At 41.5% G+C, this 14,114-nt stretch overlaps 1 protein-coding gene across 1 annotated transcript in view; it reads left to right on the top strand.

The window, feature by feature from the left end:
* crtac1b (cartilage acidic protein 1b) overlaps positions 1 to 13,152 on the top strand; it is a 36,185-nt gene extending 23,033 nt beyond the window's left edge. The window contains exons 11-15 of the mRNA XM_048205566.1: positions 1,004 to 1,172; positions 9,547 to 9,692; positions 10,007 to 10,049; positions 10,648 to 10,791; positions 12,062 to 13,152. Coding sequence (XP_048061523.1) covers positions 1,004 to 1,172; positions 9,547 to 9,692; positions 10,007 to 10,049; positions 10,648 to 10,791; positions 12,062 to 12,177 — 618 coding nt within the window. The 3' untranslated portion in view covers positions 12,178 to 13,152. The remainder of the gene's footprint in view (positions 1 to 1,003; positions 1,173 to 9,546; positions 9,693 to 10,006; positions 10,050 to 10,647; positions 10,792 to 12,061) is intronic.
* Positions 13,153 to 14,114: the final 962 nt, after the last annotated feature.

Raw genomic sequence — 14,114 nt, 5'->3', positions numbered from 1 at the left:
AAGAGTCCAGAGATACAGTATAACGTGAATGTGGATAGCATAGATCAGATAAAATGGTCTAGGAAGAATGTGATCATGGAACTATTTGAGTTCAATTTGAAATAAAATTATCTTAGAATTATTTCTCAGTGGAGAAAATCTCAGTTGTTTCTCCTATTGACCTTATTGTTGTCTAGGAGAGACAATTGAGATCAGCATGAAACAGAACTTGCGATAGTCTTTTCTTCCCCATAGTATGGAATGACAATATTCAAAATTAATTGCAAATTGTATTTGTAATTGCATTTTCAATTTGTGCATGCATACGTTGTGCCATAATGGAAACACAAATGCGTGATTTGCAATTGCGTTTGGATTTTCTTTTCCATGTATGTATCATGTCTGGCAAATTTCAAATGGAAACGCAAAGTCCATTTGCAGTTGCATTTCCAATATCTTATGAGTTGTGACCCTGACATTTTGGAATAACTATAGAAAATCACCCATTTGCTATTTCACTTCCTCTGCCTTCTGCCCCAATCATCATAAAATTCAAAGAGAACCCCTTTACACTTGCATTTCCGATTCCTAACACAGTCAACTGTCTATCAGTCTTGAGGGTGGGTTTTATTGATATAGTCGGAGAGTATGCCACGCCCTGTGTGATGTATTGTGATGTATATCTAAGTGAAACGACTTCTCAAACAAGGAAGAATGTAGGGCGGGATTTGATTTTGTCCATCAGGAATTGATTTTATGGTTGTGGTTGCTATTTGTCAATCTCATGTGAGTGATAGGTTGTCCCGCCCTCATTCCAGTAAACACGTCATCAGAGAAGAGAAGAGATGTCGATACAAGAGGGAGGGAAGGCTATTTTGATTGTAGATTATGAGGGCACATGAATTAAACAAACAAACAAACAAAAAAAAAACAATGTGCACAGATAAATCATTTATAATAAATACTGCAAAGTTTTTACATTGTTCTGACATTGAGTTTATAAATTGTTGATTTCTCATTGCAGGGCTCGTCTAATAAATGGCTCCGTGTGATTCCACGCACACAGTTTGGGGCTTTTGCTCGTGGGGCAAAGGTGATCGTCTACACTAAGAGAAACGGCCCTCACACACGTATCATAGACGGAGGGTCAGGGTACTTGTGCGAGATGGAGCCAGTGGCTCACTTTGGACTCGGTATGCATTTCTTTTCCACTCTCTTTCCCTAAAAAGTATGCCTAAACAATCTTTGCGGGAAAATCACATTAAGAAAGGAACAGCTATGAAATTAAGCAGACCTGTAAAATATCTATTTCATAAGTGCATCCACCATCTCAGAAATGTTCAGGGTCGCCGAGCAGCGGGAAAACAAGCATTCGCTCTGCTGACTCATTACAGAGAAACAATTATGATGTAACTCCAGGTCATGTTCATTGGGGGGCTTTAGGTCTCAGAAACATAATCCTCCTCATGGAGGCCGGCTTCTTGAATATCCTCATAGACTGTAGGCCCGGAGAGAAGCCTGCAGGTGCAGCAGCCGGTGGCAGCGGAGCGGGACCTTTTCCCCACGGCTCGGCCATGTTACAGATGCTTGGAGGCACATGGCTTCATCTGGGAGCTTTCGGACGGATTTGTGGTAGGAATAGGCTGCCAGCTGGAAGCTCGAATTGTTCTGAATGTGCTGTGAAAAACAAAACGATAGCCATCAGTGGTCACATTATCACCCTGAGGGCTCGTAAATATGTGTGTACGTGTTCAGGCCTCTCATCAATGTTTCAGTAAGAGTGTTTGTAAATCACTATAAAGTAAATCCAAAATACAGTTTATGGCATCAGATTATAGAATCCCTGTTTCTGGCTCAGAGTACTTTACATATTCTGACTTTTTGTCTCACAATTGCGGCTTTATTTCTTACAATGGTGACTTTATATCTCACAATATGACTTTATATGTCACAGTTGCATCTTTATTTCTCGTGATTGCGACTGTATATTTCACATTTGAGACTTTATATATCACAATGGTGATTTTAGTTTTTAATGAAGTTACCAGTTATGTTTTGGATTAATCGTACAGTACAGTATGGTTGTCACAGCTTGGTTGCTGCAATAATCTCTCGATGAAGAATTATTCAAAAAGAAAACAGTCTTTAGACGACGAGGAACGGAGAGCAGAATGAACTGAGGGCTTTTATAAACATACTATGATCTGCTTAACTTAATCAATGATTATGGAGACAAATTAACTGAAGAACTGAGGCACACAGAAATCCAAAAATTGAATAGAAACAGAACATACATGTTACATTACGCCCCCTCCCAGAAAGGCACGTCCTTGCGCAGTATAAGTTCCAACTGAAGAGGGATGGCGGGGTCTCTGGAGGAGGACGTGAACTATAAGAGAGAGAGAGAAAGTTTGGGGTGAACCAAACAATCCATGGGGGAGTGGATGAGCCAGGGAGGAGCCAGGAGCAGGGGGAGCCAGATGGTCACCCAGAGTCCACCCAGGACGAAACCCCAGGGTGGAGTTAATGAAGGGAAGAGCCATGGTGTTGACTTGGCTGACAACCCCCTGGGGATGACTGATGGAGACGGAGCCGCGGGAGATGAAGACCCAGGTGGAGCTGACTTGAAGAAGAGCCCACACAACATTGCTGGCACTGGAGATGGAGGTGGAGCCATGGCGACCAGTGTCCGAGGTGGAATCAGGGATCCTGAGGACTGAGGAGGAGCCAGTGGGACTGAAGATGAAGGTGGAGCCAGACGGAGCCGAAAGTGCAGGCTGGGATGAAGGAGCCTGGTGGAGCCATCAGGACAATGGGAGGAGCCAAGACGGAGCTGATAGGTCTACAGGCCTCAACAGGCCTTAAACCGTTCAGCGAGACAGAGAGCGGTCTGGTTAGTGAGTTAGGCAGGCTAGTTTCATGAAGTCCCGGGTATGTTCTTCCAGTGGATGGTCTCCCTGCTCCAAGCAGAGAATCTGCACAACAGCAAAAAAAAAAAAAGAGGAAAAACACTGCAAAAATATCACTCAATATGAGGGTTCCATGTTCTGTCACAGCTTGGTTGCTGCAATAATCACTTGATGAAGAATTACTCAAAAATGAAAGTCTTTAATATAATAATCAAATCACACAAGAATGGGAGATAAAAGGAGAATAAAACAACACCTACCAAAAACAAATCGGAACAGAGAACAGAATGCACTGAAGGCTTATATACACACACTGAGATCGTTACCTTAACACAAGAGACCTGCCTAAAGCTGATGTCCGTAAGATTTGCCTCTTAGCCGCCATCTCTGTTTGAAACCTGCAATTGCAGTTATATGCGGAATTATTATCTTTATGTGCATTGTGCATTGGCACAGCTCGTCAGCGTGGATGAATCCAATGTTTGCTGTCAGTCACCACACCAGTGTTGATACTGTACTTCGGAATCACAGATTGTAGTCTTGAAGTATGACCAAAGTAAGAATTTTCACCGGAAAATGTCATCTGAACAAGTAAGTAACATTTCTGCCACTTTTGTTCTGACCAACTGAGGGGAAAAGCATTAGGTACAATAATTCACGCTGCCAATGGTGATTAAATCTAAGGATTGCTTAGCTTATATAGCATCAAACCGTGCAAATTATTATTGCTGTTATACTTTGTTCTCAAATTCTTGACTGTGTATTTAGTGAGTATATAAGTGTTACTTGTAGATTTCAATGTCTGTAGTCAAGTCTTTTGCTATTTGACCACGGCTGAATCTCCAGTTGTCGCTGATGATTGTCATTTGGACCTTTCTGGATTATAATCCGCCATCAAAATGATAAGTGTAATTATTGCAGCTGCTATGAGAAAAGGCTATAAATGATCCGCTACCAGTAGCGTCCTATATGCATAGTCTAGCTGGGACTCCTTTCTTTCTGTTTACAGACGTGACGTAATGACGCAAAGACGAACTGCTGCATGCTCGAATTTCCCGTGGAAATCCACCAGAATCGATTTATTATAAAACATTTTTACAAGCTTACTGTTGTGAATCGAGCTAAGGTAAGGAGATAGTTTTGAACACTGGCTGGTTATGTACTTGCTCAAAAACTGATTTTGGACAATTTTTAACCAAAAAAAGTTACAGACTGCAGCTTTAACTTAATCAGTGATTATGGAGAAAAATTAACTGAAGAACTGAGGGACACAGAAACACAAAAACTGAATAGAAATAGAACATACTTTACAATGGTGTCACAAATTTGCATATTTAATTAGTGACCTAGAAATAGTGCAGAATCTTACATATTCTTAGTGTAATTTTTTAAATCCAAAAACATTTTAATTTTGAGATTTGATTAAGGAATACTTTTTTAGATTTACATTTTTAGGTCATTTGAATTTTTACATTTCTCAGACAAAAAATACCATGGTACATTAAAAAAATAAAAATAATTCATTAATTAAATGCCATGGTTCTTTTTGTTAGGTTTCATTTGTTAAAGGCTTAGTTCACCCAAAAATGAAAATAATGTCATTTATTACTCACGCTCATGTCGTTCCACACCCTTAAGACCTTCATTAATCTTCAGAACGCAAATTAAGATATTTTTGTTGAAATCCGATGGCTCAGTGTGGCCTGCATAGCCAGCAATGACATTTCCTCTCTCAATTCCATAAATGTACTAAAAACATATTTAAATCAGTTCATGTGAGTACACTGGTTCAATATTAATATTATTGTCATGATCATGAGTTGGAGTGCCCCGTTTAGCCACCAGAGGGCACTCCAACATGGACTCTTGTTTCACTGTTTTGGACTTCATTACCCATAACTCACCTCCTGGACTCATTATCCCATGTCATTGCACCCAGCTGTTTTGTGTTTCCTCATTAGTGTCTGTCTATTTAGTCTCAGTTGTTTCTGCCTTTGTTTGTGGTTTGTTATATTATTTGTTATGTGCACTTTTGTTACCTCTGGCTTTCTGTTTGATGTGGACTGTTATATGGATTTTGACCCTTGCCTGTTCTCTGGATTACGACTTTGGATTGCCCAATAAAATACGCTGCACTTGGATTCTTACCATCTTGTTTGTGTTCAACCCGTGACAGAACAAACCACCATGCAAGGATCCAGTAGCGGAAAGATCCGGCCATCTTCTGGGGCTGGGGAGGGGCAGTCCTGTCTGACCAAACTTCAGCAGAGGAGAATGGAGGTGAGGGCCTTCACCCAGAAGTTCTGGTCACGGGCGGAGAGGTTAAGTCTTCCTGATGCGGTGCTCAAGGAAATATTCAACGGTTGTCTGGATGAACCTCTGCCGCAGTGGGAGATGGAGTGGGTGAGAGGGTTAAGCTTTTGGAATTTCTCCAATTACCTGTATCTGCGTGGGAATGGGCAGATACGGATACCTCCAGCACCTGCTCCAGTCCATCAGTTTGCTCCAGCACCCGCTCCAGTCCATCAATCCGCTCAAGTCTGTGAATCCTCTCCAGCCCGTGAGCCCACACCAGCCAGCAAGTTCGCTCCAAAGCCAGCTCCAGCCCGTAAATCCGCTCCAGAGGCCACAGAGGAGGTGGGTACTGAGTCTCCGCTTCCCACACGTAAGAAGAGGAAGAGGAGGAGGAAGGCTTCCATCCCTCAAGACCTGGAGGCCTCCCCAGAGTCCGCTCCAGCCAGTGAGTCCGCTCCAGAGCCTGCTCCAGCCAGTGAGTCCGCTCCAGAGCAGCCTGCTCTCCTGGTCAGTCCTGTCTTGGCCCAGAGGGCTGTGCTCACTTTTTATGTTTTGGCTGTCCTGTGTGCGCTGAAGATGAACTCGAGCCCTATGGACTTCGGAGCAGTCTGCTAGCCCGAGGCCACTGCCGTCCCAGAGCAGCCCGAGCAGCCCGCTGCCGTCCCAGAGCAGCCCGAGCAGCCCGCTGCCGTCCCAGAGCAGCCCGAGCAGCCCGCTGCCGTCCCAGAGCAGCCCGAGCAGCCCGCTGCCGTCCCAGAGCAGCCCGAGCAGCCCGCTGCCGTCCCAGAGCAGCCCGAGCAGCCCGCTGCCGTCCCAGAGCAGCCCGAGCAGCCCGCTGCCGTCCCAGAGCAGCCCGAGCAGCCCGCTGCCGTCCCAGAGCAGCCCGAGCAGCCTGAGCCCGCTGCCGTCCCAGAGCAGCCTGAGCCCGCTGCCGTCCCAGAGCAGCCCCAGCCTGAGCCCGCTGCCATCACCGAGCTGCCCGCTCTCCCTGATACCACCACGGAGCACCCTTGGCCAGCCCTGCCGCCATTGCCGCCCAGGCCGCCAGCCCTGCCGCCGCCCAGGCCGCCTGTCCTGCTGCCACTGTCCCAGCCGTCTGAACCGCTGGAACCCACCTGGTCAGTTCCTCCAGCGCCGCCCTGGCAATCAGCCAGGACTCCAGACCCTAGGGAACCCGCCTGGTCAGTTCCTCCAGTGCCGCCCTGGCATTCAGCCAGGACCCCAACCTTCTTAGAGCCCCCGTGGTCTGTTCCTCCGGCTCCCCCCTGGCCTTCGGTTGGGGGTTCTGGTCTTGGCCCGCCGTCCCTCCCCCTGGTCCTCCTCCAGTCCACCTCCCTCCTGAGTTGCGTTTTTTTTTTTTTTTTTTTTGTTTTTTCATGGAGCGTCTGGTAGCCGCTCCGTAAGGAGGGGGTACTGTCATGATCATGAGTTGGAGTGCCCCGTTTAGCCACCAGAGGGCACTCCAACATGGACTCTTGTTTCACTGTTTTGGACTTCATTACCCATAACTCACCTCCTGGACTCATTATCCCATGTCATTGCACCCAGCTGTTTTGTGTTTCCTCATTAGTGTCTGTCTATTTAGTCTCAGTTGTTTCTGCAATTGTTTGTGGTTTGTTATAATATTTGTTACGTGCACTTTTGTTACCTCTGGCTTTGTTTGATGTGGACTGTTATATGGATTTTGACCCTTGCCTGTTCTCTGGATTACGACTTTGGATTGCCCAATAAAATACGCTGCACTTGGATTCTTACCATCTTGTTTGTGTGCAACCCGTGACAATTATAAAGCAACAAGAATATTTTTTTGTGCACCAAAAAAAAATAACAAAATAATGACTTATATAGTGATGGCCGATTTCAAAACACTGCTTCAGGAAGCTTCGTTATAAATCTTTTGTGTTGAATCAGCGGTTCGGAGCGCAAAAGTCACGTGATTTCAGCAGTTTGGCGGTTTGACATGCGAACCAAATCATGATTTGACACAAAAGATTCATAACGCTCTGAAGCTTAATGAAGCAGTGTTTTGAAATTGGCCATCACTAAATAAGTCGTTATTTTGTTTTTTTGGTGCACCAGAAATATTCTTGTCACTCAATAATATTAATATTGAACCACTGTACTCACATGAACTGATTTAAATGTTTTTAGTACATTAATGGATCTTGAGAGAGGAAATGTCATTGCTGGCTATGCAGGCCTCACGGAGCCATCGAATTTCAACAAAAATACCTTAATTTGTGTTCCGAAGATGAACAAAGGTCTTACGGGTGTGGAACGGCATAAGGATGAGTAATAAATTACATTATTTTCATTTTTGAGTGAACTAACCCTTTAACATTAGTTAACTACATTAGTGAAATACCAAGTTCTGTCACAAAACTCTAGATGGCACAGGCTGATGGGTCCTTAATCCAACCTGATGATATTTACATTGTTTACTACATGGCACAAAGCTGATTGGTTCCTGTAGCATCTGCAGTCAATGAGCTTGCTGCTCAACATATAAATAGCTGGTTAGAGTTTCCTATAGCAGTTTGCAGCACGCTGCAGAGTTTCTCTGAAACCCTCCACCTCCCCCAGCTCCACCTGTATAGATCTACTATGAGTAATTTTATATATTCTATTTGTGCAGCAGCAGTCTGCATATCAGTGTTTGTATTCGCAGTAGCAAGTCACTGTCCTTGCTCTGCAGCAGCAGCAGCAACAATATCAGCAGCATAGCAGATCTATTCTGCCATGACCAAATACATTAATGTTGTCATATCCATTACCATGTGTTTGGAAGCGACTTTAGAAGTGAAGACCAGGAGACATGGATGTATCATCAAGTCCACTAAGGCAGTGTACATTATAGCTTATATAATATAGATTTTAGGAGGCAGTGCTTTTAAATGGAGACAAAGCACCTGGCTGGCGACCTTAAACAAAGCATGCAAATTAAGTATCCAGGTATAAGAACCCACCCCTAAAGTGTAGAGTGTGACAAATCCTAATCCAATCAGCATAACTATTAAAAAATGGGACATGGGCTCCAAGAGCCATTAAAGACAAAAGGTAAGAGTCTCTGTAATCTGGCTCATTTGACTAAACTGGACCTTTTGCTCCAAACTTTACCTTAAAATGCTAAATATGATGTACTTTACCTTAGTATTTCATGTGATGTTATATCAGGACGTAGGATCAGCAGATCTTAAACAGATTCTTAAATTTGTAATCCCACACATGCTAAAAATCTTCCGAGAGTGGTCATGATAGAGCCAACAATTAACAATACTTCTACAGCATTTATTAATCTTAATGTTAATCCCACACATTTACTTATACATTTTCGAGATCAAAAGTTGTATCTGTTAACATTAGTTAATGCACTGTGAACTAACATGAAGGTAATAGATGTACAGATCTTATTGTAAAGAGTTACCCCTTTATTAAATAAAAACCCAACAGATGCCCAATATGTCTTCCCCAACTAAACTGTGTATTTCACTAAGCGTTGGTGAAATGTCATGCATGTTGTCTCGAAGAAGCACCTGTGCCAGTCTGGGCCATGCCAGGAGCCCAGTGGATCTGTTTACCTAAGAAATGTCACTTTAATTAAGAACTGGGAAGGCGGTCAGCTTCTCTCCTGCTTGACTAAAGACTATAATGGAAGGAAAGTCTAGAGCCCACCCTGTCCCTCCTCATTTCTGCTCCTTTGAAGTTCTGCCTTGCTCCTCCACCACATTCATTTCTAATGGATGATCTCTCCATTCATGATCCCTATGACAGTCTCTTCCAACGGCCATGTTAATTGCTGTCCCGCTGTCTGTGAGAAAGTGTCTTTGACAATCAGATTGAAGTCAGTAAATGGATGCTGCTGTAAACCTTCTTAAATTAAGTGCTTTCCAACCACTGTGCCATTTATATGGCTCCTTATTTCAGCCACTGAACAACAGACAGATTTCATCGGTCTGGCATATGAGAACCTCATTGCTGTAATGCCTCAGTGGCTGCTATGCCAGAAACTCTCTGGCCTGTGAACCCCACACACCGGCAGTCATGAGAAACCGGTTTTGCCGACATCAAATGAGACGTGTTCAGGCCTCGCTGCTCACGACGCTGCCCACAGCTGAGACTGAACACATTCTTGTGCATTTGTTTAAGAGTCTACGTGGTATGTGCCAAACCAGAGCCTATTCCAACCTGGCTTTTGCCGAGAAACTTCTTGGGAGGGCCCTTTCTCCAGAATGGTATTTTTTCCATGGAGAGCTGTACATTAAGAAAAGAAATCATTCATTATGTCTTCTAAGCCTGAGGGGAAGTTATGAAGGCAGACTGTTCATAAAGTACTGAAAGAATTGCTGCTTTGCCACCCTGACAGGGAAAGATGTGGCCACCAGTGTGGAAGTCTTTTGGCCAGATGGACGTTCTGTGGCTAGGCCTCTGGAGCCCAGTGATATGAACAAAGTGATGGAGATCTATTACCCTGAGAATGAGGAGGAGGCGACCCCAGCACTGGAGATCGAGGTACACACTCAAGTCAAGTCACCTTTATTTATATAGTGCATACAATATAGATTGTTTCAATGCAGCTTTACAGTGATAAACAGGAAACATAATGATTCACTGATGCAAACTACAAAGACAATAGCAAACAATCATTATTCAGTTGAAATCAGTTCAGTGTTGATTCAGTTTGGTTCAATTACTGTGTAAAGTTAATCAATGATAAAATTAGTTCAATTCAGCTATAATGCAGCTCTGGAGAAAAGAGTGATGTGTTCTTTCTTTCTTTGAAAAGTATAATTGTTGTATTCAACAAATGCTCTTTCTTTTCACAGTGTGGACCAGGATTTGAAGTCAACGAAAACGGCCGTTGCACTGGTACGTTTTTAAGCTCTGTGACCTTTAACCTCCTATAAGTCCTAAATCCCATAATGCATTGCAACAAGATGATAAATTGAAAGATGGTGGACAAAGCAAGAGTAATGTCAATCACAAAATGTATAAATCAGTATGTTAAAATGGTTTATGAAGGATCATGTGACACTCTACTTTTGACCTCTACAGTGTATAGTACTAAATAAAGCTTAGCAACATGCTAATGACAAGAACTTTATTGAAATTGTGAGTCAGTTCTCCTATGTGATTCACATTTGAATCCCTGTTTGTATAATGTGGTGCAGAGTAGTCCAAATCAGCCACTTGTGTTATGAGGTTCCATTTCAGTTAGGATGTTGCCTTAATAGGAAGCTAACTGTGTGGGCAACAGACAGAAAGACAGCTCAGCAGGTATTGGAACAAAAGCCATGTCAGTCATCATTAGTTTGAGGTAGTAGGAGCGACTCCTATACTGATAACTATACTGAGACACATGTAATGATAACTTAAAGTATAAAAAAACGTAAAACTTTGCAGTGTGTACATGACCACATCATATCAATCAGACCTTATGTTTATTCCACTCCTCTTCACTCTCTAGACCGAGACGAGTGCACACAGTTCCCGTCTGTCTGTCCCTCTGAGCGACCCGTTTGCACAAACACCTACGGGAGCTTCAAGTGCCGTGCAAACAAGAGGTGTAACCAGGGATACGAGCCTAATGATGAAGGGACGGCGTGTGTAGGTGAGTTGACTAAAGCCAGATGATTAGGGTGGATTGATGCAATAAGAAGCCCCAGAGAAAATCTGTTTTCTCACATTTCACTTACATAGAGTTTCACTTCAGCTTTAGGGATGGGGGTGTAGCTGAGAAAAATACTAAAACTAATCATTTAAAATGTATTTGTGTCAGAAAAAGATCTCAATAATGTCTGCTCAGAGCAAAGATACCAAAGTCTGCAAATCAGGGATTTCAATATAAACTCAAACATTTTCACTTCCAAGACCAAATGATGCAAATTAATGCTCTATCTCCATTTTCTTACTTTACATCAACTATATTGTTCTATTTCTCCCAATTAATTTTAAGTTTAAAAGTTGGTGTTGTTTATTTTAAACAATTTTCACTCAGAAATTACTAGTAAATTTCACAAAAACTTTATTTCACAGTCCTGTTCCCCATGTACATACTATGTACTTATAATAATAAATACAATAACTGGCTAATAACTAGGTACTAACCCTAAACCTACCACTAAACCTATCCTTAACCCATGTAGTTACCTTATATTATCCAGTACTTTTTAAGGCAAGTACACTGAAAGTACACGTGCATCCCAAATATTTACAAAGAAATGGCGACTAACAATGAATTATAATGAATAATGACTTTCTCAATAAAAATATGTCAGGGTTTAATTTCAGTTTTGGTTGTTGCTCTGGGGTGCATTTCCCAAAGCAAACTATGGTCGCAAGTTCCGTCGTTACCAATAGAGTTCAATGGGACTTACGACCATAGTTGGCTAACAATGCTTTCGGGAAACGCACCCCTGGATGGTTGTGGTTATTTCGTTAGTTAGTTTGCCATGACCATAAGATTTCAATAATGTCTCAAAACTGTGCTCAGATTTGCAAAGATACCAATGTCTGCAAGTTGGGGATTTCAATATAAACTTAAAACATTTCTCAATTCTAAGACCAAATGATGGAAATTAATTTTATAACTATACATGATACTGTACATCAACTATTGTCTAATATTTTCCTATTTTCGTTTCACCCAATAAATTGAAAATTGAAAATAGTAAATTCATTGACAAAAATGGTATAGGATTTATTTGAAAGTTTTCAAGTGCTAGTAAATTTTACAAATATTTGCAAAGAAATGGTGAGTAACACATTGAATTAAACATGACATTTTGAAGTAGAAAGACTGAGATAGTATTTTCGTGTAAAATGTACTTCAAAAGTCATTTTATACAGTATAGTTTGCTTCTCTTCCCTCTTCTCTGCAGCTCAGGTGGCTTATTTTGGTGGAAACAAGTCCTCAGCCTCCAAACTCTTGGAGTCCCATCTTTGGCCTCTCATACTAACTCTCCTCGCTATCTTTACTGCTTGCTTGGGGGCATAAAGGGCAGTGCTTCACCTCTTCTGACATCTCTGCCACCCTGCTTGGTCTCAGATTCTCTGCTTTCCTTTCGTTTTCGCACCGAGGTGTTTGGGAGTCAGCTGTAAAATGAACTCTCCATGGACCTGTCACTCCTGCAATGTCGTCACTAACAGACATGTATAAATAATGCTTCGCTTTCCATTTGGGAACCACAAGAGATCCCTGTTTTTAGGACAGAACAAACATTCTCACTCCATCTAGACTGAAGGAAACTCATTGACCTTCATGTTCATCAACTGTGATGTGGGATAAGATTGTAACTGTAGTGATCTTTATAAAAGGCCATGTCCCAGCGTGTTACAGGCACATAAACAGGCGATGATGAGTTCTAGCACGTAAAGTCTCACATGGACAGCAGCGTGTTAGCAGGTTTTTCAGGAGAGCATATGCCCGGCCATCTGTTTCATGCAAGGTTACATTCCTTGTGCTCTAAATAATGCATTCACATGAGATTTGTACTGTACACTTTTGACCCTCACCAGTACTCACGACTGCCCTCGGGATTGGTGCATGTTTTTTGGCATGGATGAGTGTCGCAAAACACAGTTTCATTTAGCAAAAATGTTGTTCAGATTTATACACATGGGATTTCACAGCAATCTAGCTGCAAAAACATAGACCCAGACCTCGTTATGAGGTAAAACTTTTATTATTTTTAATTTAATCATACTGTTATAGACTTTGTCAGGTTCAAGTACACTCTTAAAAATAAAGGTTCCCAAAGGGTTTTTTTTTTTTTTTTTCTTCAGCAGTGCCGTAGAAGAACCATTTTCAGTGAACCTTTTTGTTTTTCTAAGTGTGAAGAACATTTTAATAATCTAAAGAACCCTTTTCTACTTTAAAGAATCTATTGTGGAATGGAAAGATTCAATGGATTTTAAAGGTTATTTATAAAAACATCAATGCCAATAAAGAACCTTTATGTTTAAGAGTTTACTACAGTATGTCAAGGTTTCATTTGAGTCTTGGTTGTTGCTTTGGAAGTTATATTTTACATTTTATGTTCTATTTTTTATTTTATTTTATTTATTTTTGCCATTACCATGGCCAGAAAATTATTTTATGTTTTAAAGTTGTAGTATTTTAAAGCTCAATACAGTAATTTTCTGTAAAGATACAGTGGCATGAAAAAGTATGTGAACCCCTTGCAGAATCTGTGAAAATGAGAATTATTTTAATAAAATAAGAGGGATAATAAAAAATGCATGTTAGTTTTTGTTTAGTACTGTCCGGAGTAAGATATTTTACATAAAAGATGTTTGCATTTAGTTCACAAGACAAAACAATAGCTGAATTTATTAAAATAACCCCATTCATAAGTATGTGAACCATTTATTCTCAATACTGTGTGTGGTTACCTGATGATCCACGACTGTTTTTATGTTTTGTGATGGTTGTTCATGAGTCTCTTGTTTGTCCTGAGCAGTTAAACTAAGCTCTGTTCTTCAGAAAATTCCTCCAGGTCCTGCAGATTCATCAGTTTTCAAGCATTTTTGCATATTTGAACCCTTTCCAGCAGTGGCTGTATGATTTTGACATTCATCTTTTCACACTGAGGACAACTGAGGGACTCAAACTCAACTATTAAAAAAGGTTCAAACATTCACTGATGCTCCAGAAGGAAACACTATGCATTAAGAGCCGAGGGGTGAAAACTTTTAAATTCAAATATCAAGGTAAATTGTACTTAATTTTTCTGCCGGGAAACCTGCAAGTATCTTCTGTTGGTTCCAAAGGGCAGTACTAAATGAAAAACAGCGATATTTAAACAAAATAAGAAAAATTGTGACATCTTCATCCTGTTCAAAAGTTTTCACACCCCGACTTTTAATGCATCGTGTTTCCTTCTGGAGCATCAGTGAATGTTTGAACCTTTTTTAATAGTTGAGTTTGAGTCC

This window comes from Megalobrama amblycephala, linkage group LG10 (assembly GCF_018812025.1).
Source record: "Megalobrama amblycephala isolate DHTTF-2021 linkage group LG10, ASM1881202v1, whole genome shotgun sequence".
NCBI classification, from domain to species: domain Eukaryota; kingdom Metazoa; phylum Chordata; class Actinopteri; order Cypriniformes; family Xenocyprididae; genus Megalobrama; species Megalobrama amblycephala.
This window is presented reverse-complemented; position numbering and strand designations above follow the sequence as displayed.